The 26176-nt window shown below is 39.3% G+C and overlaps 1 protein-coding gene and 1 long non-coding RNA gene across 3 annotated transcripts; one reads left to right on the top strand and one right to left on the bottom strand.

Moving 5' to 3' along the window:
* Window positions 1-3091: 3091 nt before the first annotated feature.
* LOC107762906 (uncharacterized) lies at window positions 3092-10287 on the bottom strand. 2 transcript variants are annotated; one of them, XR_012695897.1, is made up of 3 exons: window positions 5537-10287; window positions 3678-3712; window positions 3092-3587 (listed from the first exon to the last, which is right to left on the bottom strand). It is a non-coding gene; the product is annotated as an uncharacterized LOC107762906 (long non-coding RNA). The 2 variants fall into 2 exon arrangements; XR_012695898.1 differs by lacking the exon at window positions 3678-3712 and having other exon boundaries at window positions 5537-10243.
* Window positions 10288-15990: 5703 nt separating this feature from the next.
* LOC107816442 (uncharacterized) lies at window positions 15991-17907 on the top strand. The gene has a single exon (XM_075224057.1). The coding sequence runs from the start codon at window positions 15991-15993 to the stop codon at window positions 17905-17907; it is 1917 nt and encodes a 638-aa protein (XP_075080158.1).
* The last annotated feature ends 8269 nt before the right edge of the window (window positions 17908-26176 follow it).

The following is a 26176-nucleotide window of genomic DNA, read 5'->3' as shown; positions in this document are numbered from 1 at the left end:
CACAATCCGGTATTCGTATTAGAGCGTAGTTAAATCCGAATCTGCATCGAAAAGTTTCACATTGAAGATAAAATATTCCATAATAAAGATAATTCCATATCTCAAATTCAAACTCGACAATTAAAGATGAAGGAATACTTATGACTCCATCATGACTCATATTAGTCATATACTATCATATATCAGTTAGGGTGGCAAACGAGCAAATCGGGTCGGATATGAATATGCTAAAAACAATTAATGCAAAATCTGATAAAATATTCGGCTTGATCCATATTTAATGTGGATAATAAATGAGTTAACCGGCGGATAATTTTGGATATTCATATTATCTGTGGCTTCTTGAGAAAATTTCTAACATGAGGAACCCCTAAGTTGAGTCTTTATAAATATAAAAGCTAAACTCATTGGTTATCCATTTTAAGTGAATACTATGAATTTTATCCATATGGGATCCATTTTTAAAAAGTTCATTATTAGAATAAGAAACTTTGATGGGTCGTTGACCCCACTCACGAATAAATGTGTGAGTTGTAATTTATTTAATGAAAACCTTTCGATGAAACATATATATATACACCGGAGCTATGCCGTAAGAGGAGGAATATTATCTGATGTCTAATCGTGAACCCGTGAAGTCTCTACAATAGCAAGCCTAGTCTCAATATAGAAAATACTCATGCAACAATTCTATTTCTTCAAGGCTTATAAAATAATCAGACAACTCATTGTTCAAATTAATCATTGACTTACGTGAATGCGTGTCTAGAATTATAAGGAGCATAAGCCAAATAATGATTTATCCAATCACCCAAACAAGTCTTCCTTTGGACCTTGAAATATTTGTTTGGTTTGATCTCCTCCCTACGTGTCCCCCCCCCCTCTACCAACCCCAACCACTCAATAGAAAATAATTAATTTCTTCATGTTAGTATTGATCAACATAGACTTCGAAGCGAAAATAATATCACCAACAAAGAGTTTGGTAGGATAATTGAAATCCTTCCTTTTTTGATCAGATTTTCGAGTTTAAACTTTAAAAATAGAAATCTTTCGCTAGAAACATATAGGCCTATATAGGGACTATATGTTATAAATACATGATATGAGCGGATCTACCATACTATATACTGGTTCACATGTATCCAATAATTTTTGTTCAAACAAAGTATATGTGTAAAAAAATTCAGTAAATATCTATAAATATTTGGATATAAATTTACTTAAAATTATCATTGGAACCCAAAAACTTCAAATCCTAAATCCATCTCTACACACAAGGTTATCAATCTTGCATGCTAGTACACATGCAAATGATGATAAATAAGTTGTCTGTTATCAAGCGAACCATTTTTGACTAAGTTACTATGATAAAAACCTCCAATTTAATTTATGGACAAATTAGCGATTGAGTTGCGTGTTTTCATAAAAAAACATGAAGCTATCTATAAAACTGCACTCAACAATCTCAAAACCACAAAGTAATGTTAATGAAATCTTATTAAAATAATAAACATATGGACAATAATCCCTAGCGTAATGATCAAATTATAAAACCAAAGTTTCATAATAGAGTAAGATAAGTATAATTTGTTCAAAAGAAACATTAGAGCCGTAACTAAATGACAAGATAATGAAAGTGAATGATTGAAATGGAAATCGAAGTAGAAAAATCACGTGAGAGAGGAAGACTTATATAAAGCTAATTAAAGGTAACACTAATCAATCAATAAGGGTTGCGGTGAATAGTAACAAAGTTATTTATCCTAACCAGAAATTTTATATTCGAGCCTTGAGTATGGAATAACCTCTATTAAAAAGCGCTTTATCTCTAAGGTAAGATTTTTCAACGCAAATTCGTATTTAATAATTAGGCTCTAATGCAAATATTCAAAATATCGAATAAGAAATTACAACAACAACAACAATAACGATCCAGTAAAATCCCACAAGTGGGGTCTGGGGAGGGTAATGTGTACGCATACCTTACCCCTACCCCTATGAGACAAAGATGTTGTTTCTGATAGACTCTCGGCACGAATAAGAAAAAAAAGAGCAGCCTAGTACACTAAGCTCCCGCTACGTGCGGGGTCCAGGGAAGGGCGGACCACTGAAGTCTATTGTACGCAATCTTACCATGCATCTCTGCAAGAGACTATTTTTACGGCTCGAATGACAACAACTTTACCAGTTACGCTATGACACGAATAAGAAATTAGAAGGAAAAAAAGGACCCCTAAGTAGTCCCCATTGCCACCGTCCAAATGCTGAAAAGCTAAGCTGTTGGAAAAACTTAGAGGACACTTCCCAAAGGCAGAGGAAATAGAAAAGGGATAATTGTCATTTTCCAAGCTGTTCTTATACTTCCCTCAATCCCTCCTAATTTTATGTTTTAAACTTTAAAGAACGAATAAGGAGACCTACTTCAAGTCTTTTCTTCACCCTTCTTCTCCTCCTTTTTCTTTTCTTGGGGTGAGACGCTACTTCAAGTTGTTGCAATAACAAATAAAAAGGTTTCTGCCTTTGAATCCTAGAGATAAGTCGCTTTTGTTAAGAAATTAATTTGAAATTTTGTAGTGCGAATTTAAATTTTATCGGACCCTTATACAAGTATTAAATTGGATGAAAATTAAAAAAGAAATAGCAATACAAAAAATATTTTTTTTGACTAATGGAAATTTATATAAGAGAAAATAATTTTACAAAGATCTCATATATATTTTATTTGTCGATTAGTTGAAACACTACCCATTGTTTTGTGTTGTGCGCTCAATAATTAAATGATACAACACATCTCCTTCTCGCTTCGTAATGTTGCTTTTTGCAAGTCAAATTATATATACATTTGAGTTTAACTTTTGTATCTGAAAAATTACTATCAAGTCATATAAAAAATAGTTAGATGCAATTGTTATTAATAATTGAGATTGGTAATGTAAAAGTAAAGCATACATATTTGTCGACAGTGGTGGTATTGTGTTCAGAGGAGGTTGTGGCGGCCAGGGTTATTGAAGCCATCAGATGATAACAAATGCGAGAAATCAACACACAAGGCTACCTCATTAAACAATAGCAACAACACGTGGAATGATCAAAGCCTTTGTTCATTAAGTGATGTGTTTTGTTCTCAACCGTAGAATCTATATCTAGAAGCTTCTTGTGTGAAGACTCAACATAACTTATTTATACACATGTGGGAATATAAGTGAACACGTGATAGTCAGTTAGGTTAATTGATGCGTGTATATAATATGACACTCATTTTGAGCAGAATGAAACTAATTTTCTTCTTCCCCAAGTTTTATATCGTATAAGCAAGTCAATTTCACCAGATCCATTTTCGACTTCGACAGAAACTTCTAGAAATCTCAAATGTTCTTTGATTTTTTTGGTTGAATATGGTCTTGACTGAGGATTCTGCTTCCAGTGAATCTGCTGCGTCTGTTCCTCCTCTAATGGCGAAAATCGATCATCTTCATCCTTACTATCTCCATGCATCAGACTCGACATGTATGACTTTAGTATTTTCTGCTTTTGACGGCACTAGATATGGATCATGGAGGAAAGCTTGGTTTCGTCGATGGGACCTAGGTAAAACCAAAGGAAAATTCTAAATTTTTCAATCTATGGACGAGATGTAATGATATGGAATTTGCTTGGCTATTGAATTCTCTCACCAAAGAAATTAGATGCAGTGTAATTCACTCCAAATCTGCATATGATTTGTGAAAATAGCTTGAGAAAAGATATGGACAGTCTAACCTAGCACAATTATTTGAACTATAAAAGCAAATAATGGAAACTGTACAAGGATGAAACAATATCGCGACATATTTTAATAACATGAAAGCTATATGGGATGAAATTGATCTACTCGATGCTAGGGCAGTATGCAACTGTGTTGATTGTAAGTGTGGAGTTGTGGAGAAAAACAGTGCACTTGAGAACAGACAAAAATTAGTGCAATTTTTTATGGGACTCAATGAACATATACTGCTTTCAGAGGTAACATAATAATGATGAATTCCTCATTAGACATTGATCGAGCATACTTTCTGTTACTACAAGAGGAGAGGTAAATGAGTATACCACCTATGGGGAATTTACCTACAAAGTCTAGTTCTTTCTCTGTTGTTAGACAATCATCCATCCTAGGGCAAGGAAATCAGAGGTTCAATCTGCAGCAAGGGGCATCTAACAACACCTCAAAGCCAAACTCCTATCAGGGCTACAAGAGAAACAATTCTAGTTGCAAGTATTACAAAAGGCCAGGACATACTATGGAAAAATATTTCAAACTCCATGGTTATCCCACAAATTTTCAATAAGGAGGTTTTAAGAACAAAAACCAAGGCAGAATACACAGTCAATATTCTATAATTCAGCACGTAGTAATAGGGCTGTGCACGGATCGGATTGGATCGGATTTAGCCTATTTCGGATTCGGATTTCGGATTCTGAAAAGGGCAATCCGAATCCGATCTGAATTAACATTGGATTGGATCGGATTTTAAACTTTGGATCGGATAATTTTTCGGATTGTCGGATCGGATTGTCACAAAAAATTTCAACAATTTAAAGTTCATTCGGTGTCTCTATCTCATCTTCCATCTACCAAAACAAACAAAAAAATCAAAATAAAATCAAAAGTTGAAGAATAGAACATGAAATAGACATAAAAGACAAAAGAGAAGAGAAGAGAGGTGGAAGAAAGAGACATAAAATCAAAGTAAAATCGGAAGTTTGAGTCATTGAGACTCTTTTAGTCTTCATTAAAGAGAAGAGAGGTGCAAGAGAGGCGGAAAAATCTAAGTGAGTGAGGGGGTGTGTGAAAAATGAATAAGCATAACCCTAAAATTTTAGTGTGTATTTATATAGGTACATATAATTTCGGATATCGGATCGGATCGGATTAAAATCATACCAATCCGAATCCAATCCGAAAATCCGAAATTTCATAAAACACAATCCGTATCCAATCCGAAAATCCGAAATTTGAAATCCGAAAATCCGAAATAGAGTGGATCGGATCGGATTTCGGATATCCGATCCAAATGCACAGCCCTACGTAGTAATACAATAAATACTCAAGCAGAACTACTCAGTCTCCAAGCACTGATGTTAGTATTGAATTGAATCAGGAGAAAATTTCCGAGTTGATGGAGATACTACACCAGGTTAAAATTGGACAACAAGGCACATCTAGTTCTGAAACAAATGTGATAGTTAACTATGCTGGTATTACTTCCTTTACTATCTTAACTATTCCTAAAAACTCTATCTATCATTTTTGGATACTTGACTCTGGGGCTTCAGAACATATCATATTTGATGAGTCCATTTTATTCAACATTAAGCCCTTACAACAGCCTGTTTTTGTAAATCTACCTAACTCTTTTAGGATTAAAGTCACTCATGCAGGTTAATCTTGTATTCATCCTAAATTAACTCTAAACAAAGTCCTTTTAGTTCTTAGTTTCAAATTCAACCTATTATCAGTTCAGAAATTATGTTCAAAATTTAACAACTTGCTTACCTTCTCTGCTACTTCTTCTTTCTTATAGGGCCCTTCCTTGAGGAGGTCTCTGGATCCTGGTAGAGTGAAAGATGTGCTCTATCTGATGCAAACTTTTCACCCAATTTTATCACATGCACACAAATAAGACAAACTTATCATCTATAAATAATTGTTATCAGTCTGTTTGCACTTTATTATCTAGCTAAAATTTCATGTGGTAATCTATGGTGATAGAATATAAGGGTCCACCAAACTCTATAGAGAATCAGGTCACGCACACTGCAGTAAATAAATGACAAGAGGAATTTTACGTGGAAAATTTTCAGCTCAACGGGATTAAAAACCACGACCTATCCTTGTAGGATTTCAACTTCACTACCGAGCATCTTTTAGATTACAACCCATGCAACCTAGGAATTAACCTCTTAATCCCTCACTAACTTGTAACACTATATTACATGCTACTTTGTAACAACTCTATTACAAAGACTTTATAACTTGACTAACTCTATCCAAGACTCAAACACACGGGTTTAAGGTTTACAAAGGGTTTCCTACAGAATGCTTCTAAACAAGCTAGGTAGGAATTACACTTGAAGAACTATTACAAAGTTATAGCTCAACTAAGGACATACAATAACTTAATGTGGGAATTGGTCCGTAGTTGTTTTGTTCTTTGTTCTTGATGCACTTGAGAATTACTTCCTGGATGATCATGTGAGAGAGCTTAAGTAAAAACTCTAAGTGTTCAAGTGAATGTGTTTTACCTCCCTTGATGTTAATAATATATGTGTGACCTCACATACAATGATGTAAGTAAGGTAGGTAAAAAGTCTTCCTCAGAAAGTTGATTGATACACTGTTCCTGTACTGTAGCGTGTGCAAGCAGCAACTTTCCAACTGGAGAGTTGGCTTCGTACAATCTCTCCGGGAACTGGTAGGGACCTATTCCCTCAGTTGTTCCTTCTACTTTAAAATTTTCCGTATCACAAGCTGGAACCTTGTGATCTTAAGGTCTTGTAAATGTGTAACATGTTCCTTATCTGGTACTGGATAGTAAGTTTGTTAGATAATCAAAACATAAAATAAAGTACTTATGACCAAGGTACTTGTAACCTATCAATTTTTTCCTTTTTGATAAAGACAAACTCATAATTGAAAATCCCATAAAGAGCCACATAGAACCAGATAGCGAACCTGAAAGACTTTAAGTTTTCCCCTTAATCTATACCTGAACCTTAGTGAGTTTCCCCTGAGTCTGTATTTCTCCCCCTTCGGATTATTATTCGTTTATGCTCTTTATTATTCAATTTAATATTCCTCCTTTTGGCATTATAAAAAGCACAGAACAAGTAAGCAGCATAAAGAAGTCTAGCGTGATTAACTCATGCCATTTGTGTGCACACAACATGATAGAGAACAGAGACAAAAGAGTTGTAGCATAAACAACAAAAGAAAACCACTTGCATTAACCAAATTTGGATTTTTACAGGCGGGAGCAGAATCATTGTAATCATCCATAATTTTAAAACAAATAAAAACAATTACCAGAAATAATTACAACTAAGAAGATGGACACTGAAAACTTGACACTAAGGGGACATCCTTTAGGGGACACTGGAGGAAGGGGGCTTTGAAGAGGAAGCAAGGGTTTAGAGGACAAGATCCATGCGAGCATTTGCGGACATTTGCTCATTGAGCAGTCTTTCTTTCAGGTCCTCCATCTATTTTTTGAGTTCAGCATTCTCCTTTATTAGGCGTGCAACCTCTGAACTATGAGAACTACTAGAACTAGGTGCCTCTTGTAACTGACTAAGCTGACTCTCAAGAATCGTGTTCCTAGCCTTCAACTTTCAGATCTCCTCTGTGGCAATATTCTGAGCATTTATCAGCTGAGAGATAGTGGAAGTGCTTCCAACTCCTCCGACCTTGTCAATGCACTCACACTTCTCAAAAGTATTTTTTGAAAAGGATTACTCTTTAGTGCCCATTTTGGCCTGTCCCAGAGGTACTTTGAAGAACTCAAAGACCTTTGTGAGAAGAAAACCATAAAGTAACTCAGGATTCCCATCCTTAAGATTTGTCACCTTCTGCATATGCTCAATCATTATGCCAGGCAGATTGATGGTGGTAAGATTTTCCAAGGCTTCCATAAGGAACATGTCAACTTTAGATGCAATAAATCTTCTCTCAGCGTGGGGAAGCAACACTTTATTAACCATCTCAAAGAGCAACTGATATACTGGAATGAATGCCTTCTTATAAACCTATGATGGTTTTAAGTACTTCCTTACTATAGTTGATAATTTTAGTAGGGGTACTTGGACCTATCTTTTAAGCACCAAAGGAAATGCTTTTAGTGTTCTCAAATCTTTTATTGCTATGGTAGTAAGGTAATTTGTCACCAAAATTAAAGTCATTAGATATGATAATACCTTAGAGTTGGGGAGTGGTTCTGATGCTACCATCTATTTTCAATCCAAATGTAATCTTTACCAAACTAGTTGTGTGACCACCCCTCAACAAAATAGTATTGTTGAAAGGAAACACAAACACTTGCTTGAAACTTGTAGACTTTGCTATTTTAATCTAAAGTTCCTACTATATACTAGGGGTGAGTGTCTCTTGACAACCACTTTCCTTATCAACAGATATCCTACTAAATTGCTTCTTGCAAAACACCATATGAGATTCTTTTTGGAAAATCTCCTAATTATAATTTTCTTAAATGTTTTGGTTGCCTATGTTTGCATCTACTCTGTCCTATCACATAGGAAAACTTGATTCTTGGGCTACTGCTTGTATTTTTCTTGGTTACCCCTATGGCAAGAAATGTTACAAGTTATTGAAGTTGCAAACTAACCATATCTTTATTTATAGGAATGTTGTTTTCCACGAATCTATATTTCCCTTCTCTATTCTGCCTTCTATTTCTCCTCTACTATTTTCTGATTCCCCTACTGTACCTTTTTCTTCCTATCCTCTCTCTATACCTTCCTCATCTCCTACTTCTGCCCCTACTTCTAGTTCTCCACATGTTGTTGATTCATCTTTTAGGTCTTCCTCTTCTCCTCTCCTTCCTTCTAATTCTTCCTCTCCTCTTCCTATATCCAGGTCATCCTCTACCCCATCATCTTTTGGTTCTGCACCTTCACCTTTCTCAACCACTATCCTTTCTCCTCTTTCACCTATTCATCATTCACCTTCTCCTATTCCTTCTGAAACCCCTTTGCGCAGGCCCTTAAGAGAACATAAGACACCTTCCTACCTTTCAGATTTTACCTGATTTTACCTGTGGTGTTGTACATCTTACAAATGTCTCTACTCCACATTTTCTTTCATATATATATATCTCCTAATGTTCTTCCTTCTGTCCTTTCTTCTTCCAATCGACAACTTGTTAATTCTATCTCCTATATTCAGGAACCTAGCTCATTTTCTCAGGTTGTTACCCATCTTGCCTGGCAAGAAGCCATGGCTAAGGAACTAGATGCTTTATTGGCCAATGAGACTTGGGAAGTAGTATCTCTACTGCCTAGGAGAAAGGCTTAGCTCTGTAAATGGCTTTACAAGGTGAAACTTAAATTTGATGGCAGTGTACGTTGATGATATCCTTTTCACTGGCAATAATGAGCAAGAATTGAACAAATTGAAACAGTTTCTAGATGTTGAATTTGAAATCAAAGATTTGGGGCACTTATCTTTTTTTCTGGGTATGGAGATTTTGCGGGAGCCCACTGGTTTGGTCATTAGCCAACACAAGTTTTCCCTTGAGTTGCTCACTGAATTTTCTTGTCTGGACCTTTCTCCGGTAAATTCACCTTTGGCTCCAAATCATAAGTTGTTTGCCGGGGTTAGCCCTCATCTTTCTAATCCTTCTTTTTACCGTCAGCTTCTTTGTAAGCTCAATTTCTTGACTCACACTAGGTCGAATCTTTCCTTTGTTGTTCAATACCTTTCCCAATTTATGAAAGATTGTCGTTCTCCCCATATGGATGCTGCCATGCATTGCCTTCGCTATCTTCTCAATGACCCTGGTCTTGGACTTTTCGTGACCTCTTCCCCTTCTTTTGATTTCTTACTTTTTGTGACTCCGATTAGGGGAATTAACTTGTCCTAATTCCGTCACTCCGTCAGTGGTTTCTTTATCAGTTTGGGTGGTTGTCCCATTTTTTGGAAATCCAATAAACAACCTTCAGTTTCTTTGTCTATTGCAAAGGCAGAGTACAGATTTATGCGCCGTGTAGTTGCAAATTTAACCTGGTTGTCTTACCTCCTTACATATCTCTTTGTACCTTCCACTTTGCCTATTCCTCTTCATTCTGATAGCCAAGCTGCGATTTACATTGCAAAAAACCCTATATTTCACGAGCGAACGAAACACATCGAACTTGTTTGCCATTTCGTCCGTCAGCAGTTTCAATCTGGCCTCATTTCTCTCTTTTTTTTCTTCCCACTCGTTCTCAGTTAGCGGACATCTTTACTAACCTCTTTCTGGGTCTTCTTATCGTGAGCTTCTGAGCAAGTTGGGGGTTCATTCTTCCCTCGCCAACTTGAAGGGGGAGGGGGGGGTGTTGACAGTGGTGGTATTGTGTTCATAGAAGGTTGTGGCGGCTTGGGTTATTAAAGATATCAGATGATAACAAAATGAGTGAAATCAACACACAAGGCTGCCTCATTAAACAATAGCAGGGACACATGGAATGGTCAAAGCCTTTGTTCATTAAGTGATGTGTTTTGTTCTCAACCGTAGAATCTGTATCTAAAAGCTTCTTGTATAAAGACTCACCATAGCTTATTTATACACACAAGTGGGAATATAAGTGAACACCTGATGATAGACAGTTAGGTTTGTTGATGCGTGTATATAATAAGATACTGTATAGACATTTCATTTTGAGCAGAATGAAATTAATTTTCTTCTTCCCCAAGTTTTACAATATTGTTAATGTAAAATTCACAAGTTAAATTAACTCATGCAGTTTGATTAGGCCCAGTAAAATGGATTCATTCATGTAAAAGCTCTTTTCAATTTTCTATATTAAGTTCTATAAAACACTTCTCGAAAACCATCAAAATGCTATAGGTGTGGCCTTTCAACAATAAATATGGAAATTTTGGGCTTTTGAACGAAGGTGAATCTTAGAGCAACAATAAATTTTTCTTCGTGTGACCTATAGTTAGGTCACGAGTTTGAGCCGTGAAAGCGGCTACTAATACTCGCATTAGAATAGACTGTCTATCACACCCTTAGGGGTGTGGCCCTTCCCCAACACTGTGTGAACTTCAAAGGCTTTTAAAAAAAACTATAACATGACATATGATTTTGTACATTCCACGAGGGTTTCATAATATTTTCTCTTTTTCATTGCCAATTTTTCCTTCTTGCGCATGATTTTCAGGATCAACAACTGTTATGCACGAGGCCACATGCATTTTATTAGTACATATATGCATGCAAAAAATGGAACCAGGTAACATCTTTTAAGTGGTACTTCTTTTTTTTTTTAAAAAATAAGATCTTTTAAGTACGCTTTATAAAGTTAAAATTCTGGTTTTTCAAATATGGTGGAAATACTTTATTAAGGAAAACGCCGAAAAAATGTGCATGAACATTGCTGCACTAACTTGAAAAGGTGGAATTGTAAAAATTCTATCTATATATAAAAGCAAAAGTGCAAATCTTTAAAGGGGAAAAAAAGTACTTTGGCAGTTCTTTGATGAGTTGCATTTCTATACAGCATTAAAAGCAGAATTAAATGGTAAAACACTTAATTTCAAGTTGCGTTACAAGTTCCCACCCACTGAAAAAGATTTTTGTCCCTCACAGGTATCAATCAAAGACCAAGTTATTGAAATTAAAGAAGAGTCGTCGCGTCAGTTGAACAATTTTTAATGTATTATCAGAAAAAAGTGAATCTTGTAAGATTTAACCTAAGTACTAAAACTGGACTTGTAAACGCCTCAAGAGCAATGACGAAGTTAGAAATTTTTTCAAAAGTGTTCAGACTTATAAGAATTAAAAAAATAATATCGACAAAAGGTGTTCAATATATGTTTTATATATCTAAAATTAATATTTTACTTATACACACAATGTAATTTTTCGTCATATTTCGACGAAGGATGATCAACTGATTATAAAGATGGCTTCGCCGCAGCTCAAGAGTCAATCTTATATTGGATTACAGTATTACACTTTACATTCATCATGCTCTAATTTTGATACATGAATGATTGCAATTTATTTTATTCCTTTCATCTCAATTTATGTAATAAAAGATTTGATTTAACAATATTTAAGAAATAAAAGAAGACTTTTATATAATATATAAAAAGACTTTTGACATTACAAAGTATCAAAATTGCTCTTACTATCAATAATTAAATAAAGGGTGGTGAGAGTTTCACATTCCGTTTTATTTTCTCTCATAGTAAAAGAATAAACTTTTATATTAAGTGAGTTCAAACAAATAACAACACCAACAAATTCAGTGTGCATAATCCCACAAGTGTAATCTGGAAGGGTAGTGTGTACGCAGACCTTATTCTTACCTTGTGAAGATAGAGAATGTTATTTCCGGTAGACCCTGGACTCAAGAACATAAGAAAAATAAGCATTAATAATAGCAAAATATGGTGGTAAGACAATTATTATTTTTTGGCACAATTAAAATGAAAAATGTGTCACATAAAATAACGAAGTATATTATATGATCTACCATGCAATGGATTTAAAACGGTTCATAAAACTAGAATAGTTGAAAAAATAGGCTGCATGGGAGGATAAAATGCCGAGTAAGATGGAAAAAGTAAAAGGAGGAATTATATATATGCCAAACATTTCGGCCAGTAATTTTTGTCCAAATTCTATATTTGTCTTAAAATATTTTTTAAATATGCACAAGTTATTAATTTAAAACTCAGTAACTTAAAATAACTAAAATCTTTAAACTCATAATCTTTAAATATGGTCTCCCCCTCTATGCATAGTAAGATAGAAAGTAAAAGGAAGAACATTTTAAAGTGTAATGTGCCGAGGCAATGGTAGAAATATGAAGAGATGGGTAAAAGTGAAGAGGGGACCAAAAGGGGTGTCCTTTTCTTCATTATTTAGACAAAGTTCGAGCAGATCAATTACTTGATTTAAAGGTGTCCTTTGGTATTTTTCATGTTAAAAAGTTTTGGAACTTCAATCATTATAGCCACGCTCCATTCTCAAACTATTCCTCACCTCAACTGTCTATTACGAGAAGTTTTATTTTGTGTCTCGTATAACTGACACGGATTGTATGAGACTTCTTTTTGTCTCATAATTTGTGGACCCCAATCTTACACTTCTGGATCCACAGAAATCTGAGTACACAAAACTAAAACTGTGAGACAAAAAAATTGCCTCGTACAACTAGTGTTATAAGACACAACATAAAATTTTCCGCCAATTTCTGTTTCTTCACTGTAATAAGAGTACCACATACGTATTCCTCCCGGGAATAAGGGCTCCCACTGACCAATTGTTTGCCATCTCGGGTTTTTTGTTTTTAAAAAAATATTGGTGGAGCTAACACATCCCACTAGGGCCAGGGCGGATTCGGGACGGAAGGGATTTCACCCGAACTCCCAGCGCAAGCGAAATCTATTTTGTATCTTTATATATTATATTTTGAATCTCCTTAAACATAGCCCAAAAGTATAGCTTAGTGGTCAAGGGGGTTCAAAATCTTTGTGAGGTGACTGATTCAATCAATTTCCACTCGTCATTGTCTCTTTTAATTTTTTAATATTTTCTTTTTTGAACCTCCTTAATGGAAATCCTACCTCCGCATTGGATCCCGCTAATTAAATTTGTGTTGTGTTCGACTCGGTTAGAGGGGAGACGCCTCTTATCAAAACTTTCTTCATTCGCAACTCAAGATCTCTCGCTAAGGGTGGAAGAATTTCATTCATTCCATCTGTAACAACGCTAGAAATTTAAAAAGAAGATTCATTTTTTTTAAATATCACGTTTGAGATTTCAACTTGCATATCTATGATATTATATCGGAAAAGGCCAAAAATGTCCTTGAACTATTTGAAATAGCTCAAAAATACCTTCCGTTTGTTTTTGGTGCCAAAAATATCTTTGTCGTCTATGTTTTGGACCACAAATGCCCCTTAAACTGTTAGTCGTGCCATTGAAGCTGACATGACAGTCCAATTGAGTTACATTTGCTTACCTGACCATTCACCTAAGCAATCCTGCATGACAAAAAGTTTATTCTTTGTTCTTGAATCCTAATCTCAAAAAAAGAAATTAGAAAATTTAAAAAATACCAAAATTTTCTGATTTTTTTTTTTTTTTTTTTTGCGATTAGGATTCAAGAACAAAGAATAAATTTTTTGCCATGCTGGATTGCTTAGGTGAATGACCATGTAAGCAAATCTAACTTAATTGGACTGCCATGTCAACTTCAATGGCAAGACTAATAGTTTAAGGGGCATTTGTGGTCCAAAACATAGACGGCAGGGATATTTTTGATACCAAAATAAACGGAAGGTACTTTTGAGCTATTTCAAATAGTTCAAGGATATTTTGGGTCTTTTTCTTGATGTTATATTAATGGGATTCAAAATTTATACATGCTTAAAAATCTATTTTTATCATATTAACAATAATTTTTCAAATGAAGGAAATTCAATTGATTCTTCTTCCTTGTATGTGGCTCTGCCGCTGCATCCTACAACATGTCTTGATGGTGAACATTTATGCATAATATTTGAGCAAAAAGTTAAGTTTTTTTTTTTTCTTTTCTTTTGCTAGAATTTAGTTTAATGTAGATTGCAAGGGACATTAGGTATAGGCTGCATGCTTAAACAGATTATCAGGTAACCTACCGAAGCTTTAAAGTTTAAACCAACCCCCCTTCAACAAAGGACATATGGAATGGTCATTTTCTTTCTATATGATTAGACCCCTTGGCGCAAACTCCACCAAATATTTGTTTAATACAACAATAATAATGACAAGTCCAATGTAATTTTATAAGTAGATTTTTTGCAAAGGACAATGTGTACGCAAACCAAATTAATAGTCCCTTTGGCCAAACTGCAAAAATCAGCTTATTTTGAAAAATGCTTTTTTTTAAAAGTACTTTTGGTAAAAAGCAGTTTATGTTTGACTAATTAGTTTGAAAAGCACTTCTGAGCAGCAATTAGTGTTTGACCAAACTTTAAAAAACTGCTTCTAAGTGTATTTTTCTCAAAAGTGCTTCTCAAAAAAGTGCTTTTGGAGAGAAGCTACTTTTTTTTGCTCCTGCTTCTCCTCAAAAGCACTTTTTTTCCTTCCAAAAGCTTGGCCAAATACCGCAATTTTTGGCCAAAAGTACTTTTGGCCCAAAAAAGCACTTTTGGCTAAAAAGAAACTTGGCCAAACAGGCTATAAATCTCTACTTTAAGAAGGTAAAGAGATTGTCTCCGATAGATTCTCCAAGTCTTTTTTATTTAATGAGCTGCGAAATATAATGGAGATGAAACTATGTTTTGATGTGCATTACTAAACTAAATTGTAGTCTTCCTTGGTTCGTTGTAATAATACGTAGTCATCAACATCAATTATGCAAACTTAATTATGATATACAATGTAGTCGCATTACAAAAGTTTATGTTCAATGTTACATATGTGTTTCAAAATTATGTGATTCGGGTAAAAATATAGAAAAGCGCTTGTAGATCATTTGTTCACCGTTCATAAAAGTTATTGTTTTATGAAAACAGTAATGTTTCAATCAATTTACGAACACCTTTACCATTTCACTGAATATACTTAGGACCCATAGATTTTGACTTTTTCTTTTTTCAAAAAAACTTTGATAACATTGTTTGTTCATAGAATTTGATCAGTTTTTTGAAGAAAAAAAATTGAAAAGTTTTGTCAAGTTCCCAAAAATTGGTTTATGATAATTTTTGGCTGAAATTTTCTCCTGCTCACAAACTTTAACTTTTTTTTAAATAAAATGCATGTTCAAACACAACTTCGAAAATTATTTTTAACACAACTTCAAAAATTCTTTCTCAAGTTTCAATCAATTTTATGTTCAAATGCTAGCTTAGCTGCTACCTCCCGCCAACACATTAAAAGGAAAAAGAACATCTAGCTTGCATTCCATTTATAAATAAATTTTACTACTTAGAGAATACAACTCAAATTCTTAACTTTTGTAGTATTATTTTATTTAAATTATCCAAAACTTAGCTAGTACTTATTTGTTTTTTGAAAAAACAAATAATTATGCAAATGATTAATAAAGGCTCCAAGCACTTCTGCACACAGCCAAGATATCAAAGCAAATGAGTTCAATAAATATATTCAATTAACCCAAAACATTAATCTATAAATTCTGCTCATCAATCATCATTAATGAAGGCCACCCTCTCCCTCCCAAAAAGCCTTTAAAGCCTTCTCTTCTGCCCCTCTAAAGCAAAAAATAATAACTATGGAATTGGATGGAGACTCTCCACCTTACTGGTCCCAACCCTCCACCACCACACTCCTCCGTCAACGCCGCCGACAACCACCCTCTCCTCCTATTATCAACCCCGTTATTCTAATTCTACTTCTACCCATTCTTACTATTCTCATCTTGTTCTTTTTGGTTCCTCCTTTCCTTTCACACACTACTCAAATTCTTCGGCCTAATTCTGTGAAAAAAGGATGGGATTCGTTTAATATCTTGCTTGTTGTTTTTGCTATTCTTTGCGGCGTTTTTGCCCGCAAAAATGATGACAATTCAGCTGATAACAGTACTGTTTCTACCAATCAAAGAAATAGAATTGTTTCAACAAGTGAAACTTCAGCTGATGATAGGCGGCAGTCTATTTCTAATGATCAATGGTTTGAGCAGAGTGTTGAGAAAGCTTACAATTTTGCTCCAATTGGGTTACATGAAACTGGTGTTAACCGGTTAAGAAGAAGCAGTAGCTCGTATCCTGATCTGAGACAAGTGCCGCAATGGGAAACCGGTGAGAACCATTCCAGGTTTTTTGATGATTTTGGAGTGAATTTTTCCCGTTCTACGGCAGCTGCGGAGTATGAGAGTCACCGTCCACGGCGGAGCGAGAGTCAGAGGGAAGAATCTGATATTAAGGTAATTCCTGTGGATACATTTGAAACTCGTTCATCTCCACCAGAACAGAGTCCGTCGCCGGAAAAACCTACGGTGTCGTCATCGAAGCCACCGCCGGCAAATTTGAAACGGAGAAGATCATTTCATAGTGTTCCGCGCAAGGACAAGGTTCAAATGCAGAGTAATGAAGCTGATGTAAAGCTCAACGAAAAACAAGAGCCTTCACCACCGACATCATTGCCGTCATCGCCGCCGCTAACCGAGCAGCCATCACCTCCGGTGGAAAAGCCTCAAAAGCTTCAGAGGAGAAAGAGTGGTACAAAGGAATTAGCCACAGCTATTGCCTCATTGTACAATCAGAGTAAGAAGAAAAAGAAGAGAACAAAGAAGAGAGATATTTTTGAGAGCGTCTCTGATTCTCCACCTTCAAAATCAGTCCTGCCACCACCAACACCGCCACCGCCACCTCCTCCACCACCTCTGCCGCCGTCTAAAGTTTTCCAAAACCTGTTCAAGAAAAATAGGAAAAGTAAACGTGTACATTCCGATCCTTCCACTGCAGCAACAGCAGCACCGCCTCCTCCACCTCCGCCGCCGCCTCCAAATTCAATTTTCAACAATTTGTTCAAAACCGGCAGCAAAAGCAAACGATTTCACAAAACATCATCATCAACTCCTCCACCGCCTCCTCCTCCTCCGCCGCCACCTTCTTCAATTCTCAACAATTTGTTCAAACACGGAACCACAAGCAGGCGATTCAAATCAACTCCTCCACCTCCTCCTCCACCTCCACCGCAAGCACACGTGTCATCAAGGCGGAGAAAAACTTCAACACATTCTCAACCACCAATGCAACAACCGGAACCTCCACGTCGACGTTCATCATATTCCAGCAAACCTCCATTGCCAACAAGACCAGTCACCAGTTACTATGACGATAACTTGAACAATGGGTCACAATCGCCGTTAATACCAATGCCGCCTCCGCCTCCTCCTCCGCTATTCAAAATGCGGGAGATGAAGTTCGTTCCTTCCAGTGATTTTTTCAGGATACGGAGCGAGCACAGCTCTCGCTGCAGCTCGCCGGAAATTGAAGATGTTGACGTTGATGATGTGTCCGTCAGATCGTCCTCGGAGGCAATCGACGGTGAAGATTTAACCGGGCCGTCGGTTATTTGCCCGAGCCCGGATGTTAACGCGAAAGCGGACTCTTTCATTGCCCGGCTACGAGATGAGTGGCGATTAGAGAAAATGAATTCATATCGGGAAAAGGGAAACTTGGGCTGAGGCCCCAGGCCCAATATGAAGATTCCTAGTTATGGCTCATCCATTGATTTTACCCATAATTTTAGTTTATATATATCATTTATACAAAATAATATATAAATAACATAATAATAGATTATATAGAGATCTTATAGAGGAAAATACGATTTGGGAGTTGGCTCTGGTTGTTTTTTGTTTTCAATTGGAGCCTTGTAAAATACGATTTGTTTTTTGTTTTCAATACGATTTGTGTTTTTTGTTTTCAATTAGTGGTGTTTATATCCATCAAATTACCACTATTACATTCTAAATTTTGTCTTTCAAATGTAATTTATAAAATGCATGTCCATACAACTTTTGGCAAACATTGGAGGAACTATCAAAAGAGGTTTAGAGGCCGTTTGGATTTGCTTAAAAACAATAAAAAATTTTTATCAAAAATAGTTTTTAAATTAAAAAGTAATAAGTTGGGATTTGCCAACTTGTTGCTTTTGGCTTGTTTAAGCAGTTTTAAACTTATTGTAAGAATTTTTTAATTTTGCTAAATACTAAAAAAACTAAAAAGAGTTTAAAAGCTGATTGACCAACTTAAAAGCTAATCCAAACACCCCCTTAGACTTTAAAAACAAACTTTTGTTAGCACCTTCCTTTGAAGTTTGAACCCCTGCATGTAACAATTTAGTTGGTGTTTCAACTTACAAATTAGTGTGTATATAAGCTTTATGAAGCGTTTCTTGACAAAATCTAATTTGCAACGACTGGCTTTCGAGGTTGTGGTTTAAATGTGCCTTTCAAAGAATATATTTTTTTATTCAAAACACATGAAGTTTTTATTTTTTTGAAAAGGTTACAACTATCCGATTACATTTTTGATTCCAAAAGGAAACTCCAATCCAAATTTTGTTTAACGGCTATTGGAAAATGTATGGGTCAAAATCTAACCACAAGTGAGTCATCATTAAAAAGAATGGTAAGGGGTCAACCAAGTCATAGTCGTACTCACGAAGCGTAATAGCGACAAGTATCTCGGCCACTGTCGAGATAGAGCCATCAAAAGGCTTACACGATAGAACATATGTTGTAATACTCGAGCGAGTAAGGAAGAGTATAGTCAAGAGAGGGTATGTTGGTTAAAGATCGATGGATAAAGAGGAAAATTTGTAATATATATCCTGTCTGGGCATGTTCAGGACATCTAAGTCCTGTGATGCCCTTAGATGTTCTGGGCATGAGTCAGGACGTGTCAGGACGTCCATGGCCGTGTCCTGACACGTCCTGACACGTGCCATGGCCATGTCCTGCGACGTCCTGACACGTGCCATGGCCATGTCCTGACACGTGCCATGGCCATGTCCTGACACGTGCCATGGCCATGTCCTGCTATGTCCTGACACGTGCCATGGCCATGTCCTGCGCCGTCCTGACACGTCCTGACATGTGCCATGGCCATGTCTTGCCATGTCCTGACTCGTGCCATGCCCATGTCCTGCGCCGTCCTGACACGTCCTGAAATGTGTCATGGCCATGTCTTGCGACGTCCTGGCACGTCCTAACTCGTGCCATGGCCATGTCCTGCGCCGTCCTGACACGTGCCATGGCCATGTCCTGAGACGTCCTGACTCGTGCCATGGCCATGTCCTGCGCCGTCCTGACACGTCCTGACTCGTGCCATGGCCATATCCTGCCATGTCCTGCGACGTCCTGACTCGTCCTTACACGTCCTGACTCGTGCCTGTCCGCCAACTGAGGTCCCCTCCTTACGCTTAGACTAGATTGTCAGTGCCGTACGGGAAAACCAATGTCGAGAGCAATTGAGAGAACAGAAAAGCTTGATTGCATTAATGAAATCTATTACAGAAAAGCAACGCGGTGTCGAAAGGGAGAGACACCAGTACAGAGAATTGTTTTCTTGCTAGAAAGTTTGATTGCTTGACCCCCCCTAACAATACTTAAAAAAAATAAACCAAAGCTACAAGACTAGACTTGATTAAGCTTAGAGAAACATAATGGAAGTACATGGAATAAAACTACTCATTATTTACAATGAAAAGGACTTAGTTTTCTACAAGGCAGAAACAGGTCCGTTGTCAGCAGCATAGTTTTTGGCATCAGGGTCTGCGCGCGCGGCGCTGTTGGCATCCGCTTGCGGTTGGGCGCTGGCCAGGGATATCGGTGGGGCGACAGAGGCACATGCGCGCTTGTCACTTGGCGCGGCCAAGACCACGGGGCTGTCCGTGGTGCTAGGCATTGGGAGGCTTGCTAGGACGCCACGGGGTGCGCCCAAGGGGTCATGGGGCACGGCTGGAAGGCCGCCCATGACATTCTCCGCCACCTGAGTTGGCAATGTCCTCGGCGCCTTACTTGCAAGATAATCTTCAATTAGGCTCTTGTAGGCTTTGAGGTTTGTTCCCCTCTCCCAAGTGTTCTTCTCTACATCACAGCGCTGCCATTTTACCAAGAATCTTGGTCATCTTTCCTTGAGGCATGAATCACTCTATCATCAAGGATAGCTTCAATACACCTTTTTTCGGTTGAATTGGGCCCTCGAATACTGGGTATTGTGAGCTGGCTCCATTAAGGATCCTCCATGTCTTCCCGAAAAGGTTTCAGGAGGCTGACATGGAAGACAGAATGAATTTTCCACCAAGCTGGGGTATCCACCCGGTATGCAACTTTACCAATGCGCCTTTCAGTGGACAAGGGTTCAATGTATTTTTGCAATAGGCGAGGATCATGGACCCCCGCAAATAAGTACCGCTTTGGAAATTTGACCATCACTTTGTCTCCTACTTGGTATTCAACAAAGCGACGATTTTGATCAGCATGCCTCTTCATCCGCTTTTTAGCCTTGACAAGATAGCTCCGCACTATCTCCAAATTTCGCTTCCACTCTTTTGAGAAGCTAGCAGCTCGAGGAGATTTAGATATATTTGGGGCATTGACTGTGTGTGGGAGTAGCGGTTGCTGTCCAGTAATAATTTCAAAAGCGCTTTTGTTTGTACTAGAGCTTTTATGAATGAACACAGTTGAGCAGCATCTAGAAGCTTCACCCAATTCTTCTACGATCCGGTTACAAAGTGACGAAGATATTCCTCCAATATACCATTGAACCGCTCCGTCTGGCCATCAGATTGCGGATGAAAACTTGAGCTGTGACTCAGCTTTGACCAAGGCACATAAAGAGTTGGGTCCAAAGGTTACTAGTGAAGCGTGAGTCGCGATCACTAACAATGTCTTTGGGCAGGCCCCAATATTTGACGACATGAGAGAAGAAGAGTCGAGTTGTATCTTCTGCTGATATATATTATGGGGCAGCAATAAAGGTAGCATACTTGGGAAACCGATCTACCACAACCAAGATAGTTGTGAGATCTCCGACCTTGGGCAATCCGGTGATGAAATCCAGGGAAACGCTTTCCCAAGGTCTCTTTGGGACAGCTAGTGGTTCCAAGAGTTTCGCTTATGTTAAGCGGTCCGACTTGTCCTTCTGGCATACTAGACAAGTCTTCACATACTGAGCAACGTCATCAGCCATTTGAGGCTAATAATATGCACGGCGAAGTAACGCCATGGTTCGTTCCTCACTGGGATGTACGGCCCACAGAGTATCATGGCATTCAGCCAGAAGTGTCCTTCGTAGATCTCCTCCTTTAGGAACATAAAGTCAGTTCCCTTTTATTTCAAGAAACCCTCTTCCATGTAGAACTGGCGAGTCTTACCCTGTCCTACCAAATCAACCAAATACTGTGTTGTAGGATCCTTGATGAGTAAATCCTGTATCTGGTCCTTGATGGAGGTGGCTATTTCGCTCCCCCTTAGGGTGGCGAGTAGGCACACCGATGCTAGATCAGTTCTCCGACTGAGCGCATCAGCAACATGATTGGTTTTCCCACTTCGGTACTCCAGGTTGAAGTGAAATTCAGCTAGGAGTTCCTGCCACTTGGCCTGTCGACCACTCAACTTCGGCTGGGCCATTAAATGGCTAACAGCTGTGTTGTCTGTCTTGACCACGAACGGGGTCCCCAGCAGATAGTGCCTCTAGAGGCGCAAGTAGTAGATGACAACCAATAATTCTTTCTCATGGGCGACATAGCGCCGCTCTGCATCTTTTAGCTTCCGACTCTCGTACGCTATAAGATGCCCTTCTTGTAGCAAGACTCCACTGAGGGCATAGTCAGATGCATCTGTTTGTACTTCGAATGGCTTGGCCAGATCAGGAAGGGCCAAGACGGGGCTACTAGACATAGCCGCTTTCAATGCGTTGAAGGCCTCCGCTCGCTTGGGTCCCCATTCCCAAGGCGTGACCTTCTTGAGGAGTTCTGTCAATGGTACTGCAATGAGGGAGTAGTTTTTCACAAATCGCCGATAGAAATTGCATAGACCAAGGAACGCCCTCAAGGCGTAGATATCCTTAGACAGCGGCCAATCTGTGATTGCCCGAATCTTCTGCTGGTCCATCTTAATCCGCCCTTCCTCGATGACATGTCTAGGAAGTCAATTTGTTTTTGAGAAAATGAGCACTTAGATAGCTTCACATATAGTTCATGCTCCCGCAATCGAGTTAGGACCTTCCGCAAGTGCTTCAGGTGTTCCTCCAATGTTTGGCTATATACCACAATGTCATCCAAGTAGACCACCACAAATTCATCAATGTACTCTCGGAAGACTTGGTTCATCAAAGTGCAAAACGTAGCTGGGGCGTTAGTCAAGCCGAATGGCATAACCAGGAAGTCGTACGACCCATATCTTGTCACACAAGTCGTCTTGTGTTCATCACCCTCTGCAATCCGAACTTGCCAATAACCTATTTTCAGGTTTATTTTGGTGAACACCGTCGCACCACCCAGTCTATCGAACAAGTCTGCCATTAGCGGAATAAGGTACTTGTTCTTCACAGTAATTTTGTTTAGAGCCAGATAGTCCACACAGGGTCGTAGGCTGCCATTATGTTTCTTTTGGAATAGCACAGGGGACCCGTAAGGGGATTTGGAGAGCACGATGATCCCTGTGTCTAGCATTTCCGTCAATTGTCTCCGAAGCTCGGTGAGTTCGGGTTGTGACATTCTGTAAGGCACCCGGGTGGGTGGCTTCGTGCCCGACACTAGCTTAATTTCATGGTCCACAGTGCGCCTAGGCGGTAGTCGCTTTGGCATGTCTTGTGGCATGACATCTTCAAACTCTAGTAGTAGCTCCTTCGCGGGCTCAGGAATGGGACCCGAGGAGCGTTCTACATCTTCAATGCAGAGGGTTGCCAGGAACGTAGGTTCATGTCTTTTGACCCCCTTCTTCAACTGCAAGGCCGAGATGTTTTCAATGGCCATCTTCATGGGCATGCACGGGATAATGCAGGGCTTGGTCCCGTTTGTTCCCATCATCATTAACATGTCAGCATACGGTACATGCATGGTGTTGGTTTGCCTCAGGAATTTCAATCCAACTATCAACTCGAAGTCATCTATGATCACCACGCGCAGGTTGAATTTTCCTTCGTAAAGGCCAAGCTTCACTGGTACCTCTTTGGCTATCCCACCCACTGGCTGAGAAGGTTAGTTGATAGCCTTAACACTACCTCTGCCTTTTCCTACAACTAGACCAAGGCGCTCCACCTGAGTCGAGGCTAAGTAGTTGTGGGTAGCACCCGTGTCTATCATCGCCCGAATGGGCTTGCCATTTACCTTCATCTCAACGAACATTAAGGTCCTCTCTTGTTTAGGAGGATTCCTCTCATCCGCATTCTTTTTCCCTTTCTTGATGCTTGGGCAGGGGTCCTTCTTCTTAAGGATGCCAGCACTGGTTCCCGCTAAGGCCTCAGAAATGGAGCCAACAATTGCATTGAAGGCACCTACTGGCTTGGTCTAGTCTGTATCATCTATGCCGTCATCTGTCCCATCATCAAAGGCTTGATGGGCGTTCATCTGTGCATGTGGACACTCATTATTCCAATGTGGTCCACTGCAATGATAGCATTTGGAAGGGGGCTTTCTTCTCCATTATTGTTGTTTGACGCATCACTATTGCTGCCTGAGAAGGGAGCCTTAGATTTGGTTGCACTCCGATCTCCCCCACTTCTGCTAGAGCCACCATTACTAGGTTGTCCCCCTTTGAATCTCGCTCGGACAGGCGGCTGAGGTCGATCCTTCCGAGCTTCCACTTGATAGTCCCCAAGGCATTCAGCTGCTTGGATCGCCTTGGGTAAGGTATCTACCCTTTGTCTTTGCAGTTCCATGCGGGCATAAGGTTTCAACCCTTCTAGGAAGGTGAAGAGCTTGTCTTTGTCCCCCATGTCACGTATGTTTAGCATTAGCACGGAGAATTCCCGCACGTAGTCCCGCACTGACTTGGTCTAGCGGAGCTCCGGTAGCTTTCTCCTTGCATTGTATTCAACATTTTCGGGGAAGAACTATAGGCGTATGGCTGCCTTGAGTTCTTCCCATGTCTCGAGAGCATCTTAACCGGCCTTGATGGCTTCTTACTTCACTCGCCACCAGAGTTTAGCATCACCCTGAAGATACATGGTAGCAATTGCTACCTTCTTAGCTTCTTCTAAGCCTCCAACAACATCAAAGTACTGTTCGATGTCAAAGATGAAGTTTTCCACTTCCTTGGCATTTCTAGCTCCACTGTATGGCTTTGGCTCAGGAATTTTTAGTTTTTGAGTCGCGGAAGCGAGGTTTGCAGCGCCCCTGATTTGGTTTCCACCACCTCGAAGCAAGCCCTGTAAAGCAGCAGTGACAACATTGAGTTTGTCTGTCAAGTCGTCAATAGTTTGTTGCATGGCAGTCACCCTGTCTTCCTCTTGTGTCCTGTAAGCTAAATCCTCGGCACGCTCCTGTTGGAGTCCCTCAAATTTGCTAAAAATTTCGGCTGCCTCTGTGGCTGCCGTTTGCCGATCTCCCTCGGAGTCGCTTGAAACAAAGTGGCACGGTGGCGGAGTATGTCAAAGAATTTTCATCCTTGATGCTGAATGTAAGTAATATGGCAAAGGAAGACAAGCTGCATTAATTCATGAGTGGATTGAAGGGCTGGGCGCAATTGGAGTTGAGAAGGCAGAATGTTCAAAGCCTCTCTACTGCCATTGCTGCGGCAGATGCATTGGCTGACCTGAACATAGGTGATGACCCTGCTGAAACTTTGCATTCAAAGGCTGGCGGGAAGAAAGACAAAGCTAAGGAATGTAAGAAAAGTGGGAAGGGCCAAGCTGCCGAAGATGAGGGATTTGCCAAGAATGTGAGACAGGAGATTCACAAAGGCAAAGAAAGGAGCGGCAAGTTCAAAGGCTGCTTTACTTGTGGGGGACCGCACTTGAAGAAGGACTGTCCAGTGCAGGCTAGGGTGAACGCTATGCTGGCTGCAGAAAAATAGGAACAAGTGGCGGAGGCGAATGCCATTGTGGCACATGGGAATAGAGCATTAGGGGCGGTGTATGTCAACAACCCCTTGGGGCTGCTTCATTGAGTTGGCTCGACGAGGACGTCGATTTCAAAGGGTGCGGGTGGTTTGTTAGGGCCTGACTCTTTATCATCGGGCGTGGCATGGTTGTGGCAAGGATTTGGGCATGATGGCCTTGTCATTTGGCCTATGTGCGGGCAAAACGATCATGCGGATGACGGACAAGACAATGCATTGAGGGCTGTTGTAGGCGAGTATTGGCTAAGGTCTTGGGACAGGCAAGGAGCGCTTGGCAAAGGCTTGACAAAGTTGCATGGGCAATGTTAGGCCGGCATGGTACGGCATGCGCGCCAAAGTCAGTGGCACGGTACTTTGGGTTGTGGCAGCTAAGTGCGGGCTAAGCTAAGATAAGCCGGAAATGCGGGATAATGGCAAAGGCTTTCAATAGCTAAGGCAAAGCTATGTGAAGGAAAATACAAGCAATGGCACGAGGGAAATTAAGGTTGACATGGGCAAGGCAGAAATTGGGCCAAGACAGTGTGCGGGCGGCAGCGGCGTTGGGCATGTGCGGCAAAATCATAGGCAGCGGATTGCGGGCAAGGCATTGGTGCAGAGCAATGTCAAGATGAGCCAAGGCTGGGCGCAATGCCAGCCTTGGGCGTGAATTAGCTGGCCAAGTGAAGATGGCACATGCAATGCACATGAAAAGTAGTTGGCGGTCACCTTGTCATAACCCCTTTTGTCCCATGATCTGATTATGCTTGTATCATGACCCCATTTCGTGTATATTGTGTCCTAAGTAGTTGGGGATGTCAACTACATGTTAGTAACAAATTTGTCTTAGCCCGACAAGTGGAAAAAGCTGTAGACGACAAGTGTCATGTGCTGTCAAGTCTAAGGG

Source organism: Nicotiana tabacum, chromosome 10, assembly GCF_000715075.1.
Source record: "Nicotiana tabacum cultivar K326 chromosome 10, ASM71507v2, whole genome shotgun sequence".
In the NCBI taxonomy this organism is placed as follows: domain Eukaryota; kingdom Viridiplantae; phylum Streptophyta; class Magnoliopsida; order Solanales; family Solanaceae; genus Nicotiana; species Nicotiana tabacum.
This window is presented reverse-complemented; position numbering and strand designations above follow the sequence as displayed.

Coding starts and splice junctions, on each gene's coding strand:
- LOC107816442 (XM_075224057.1), top strand. CDS start 15,991: ATGGAATTGGATGGAGACTCTCCACCTTACTGGTCCCAACCCTCCACC.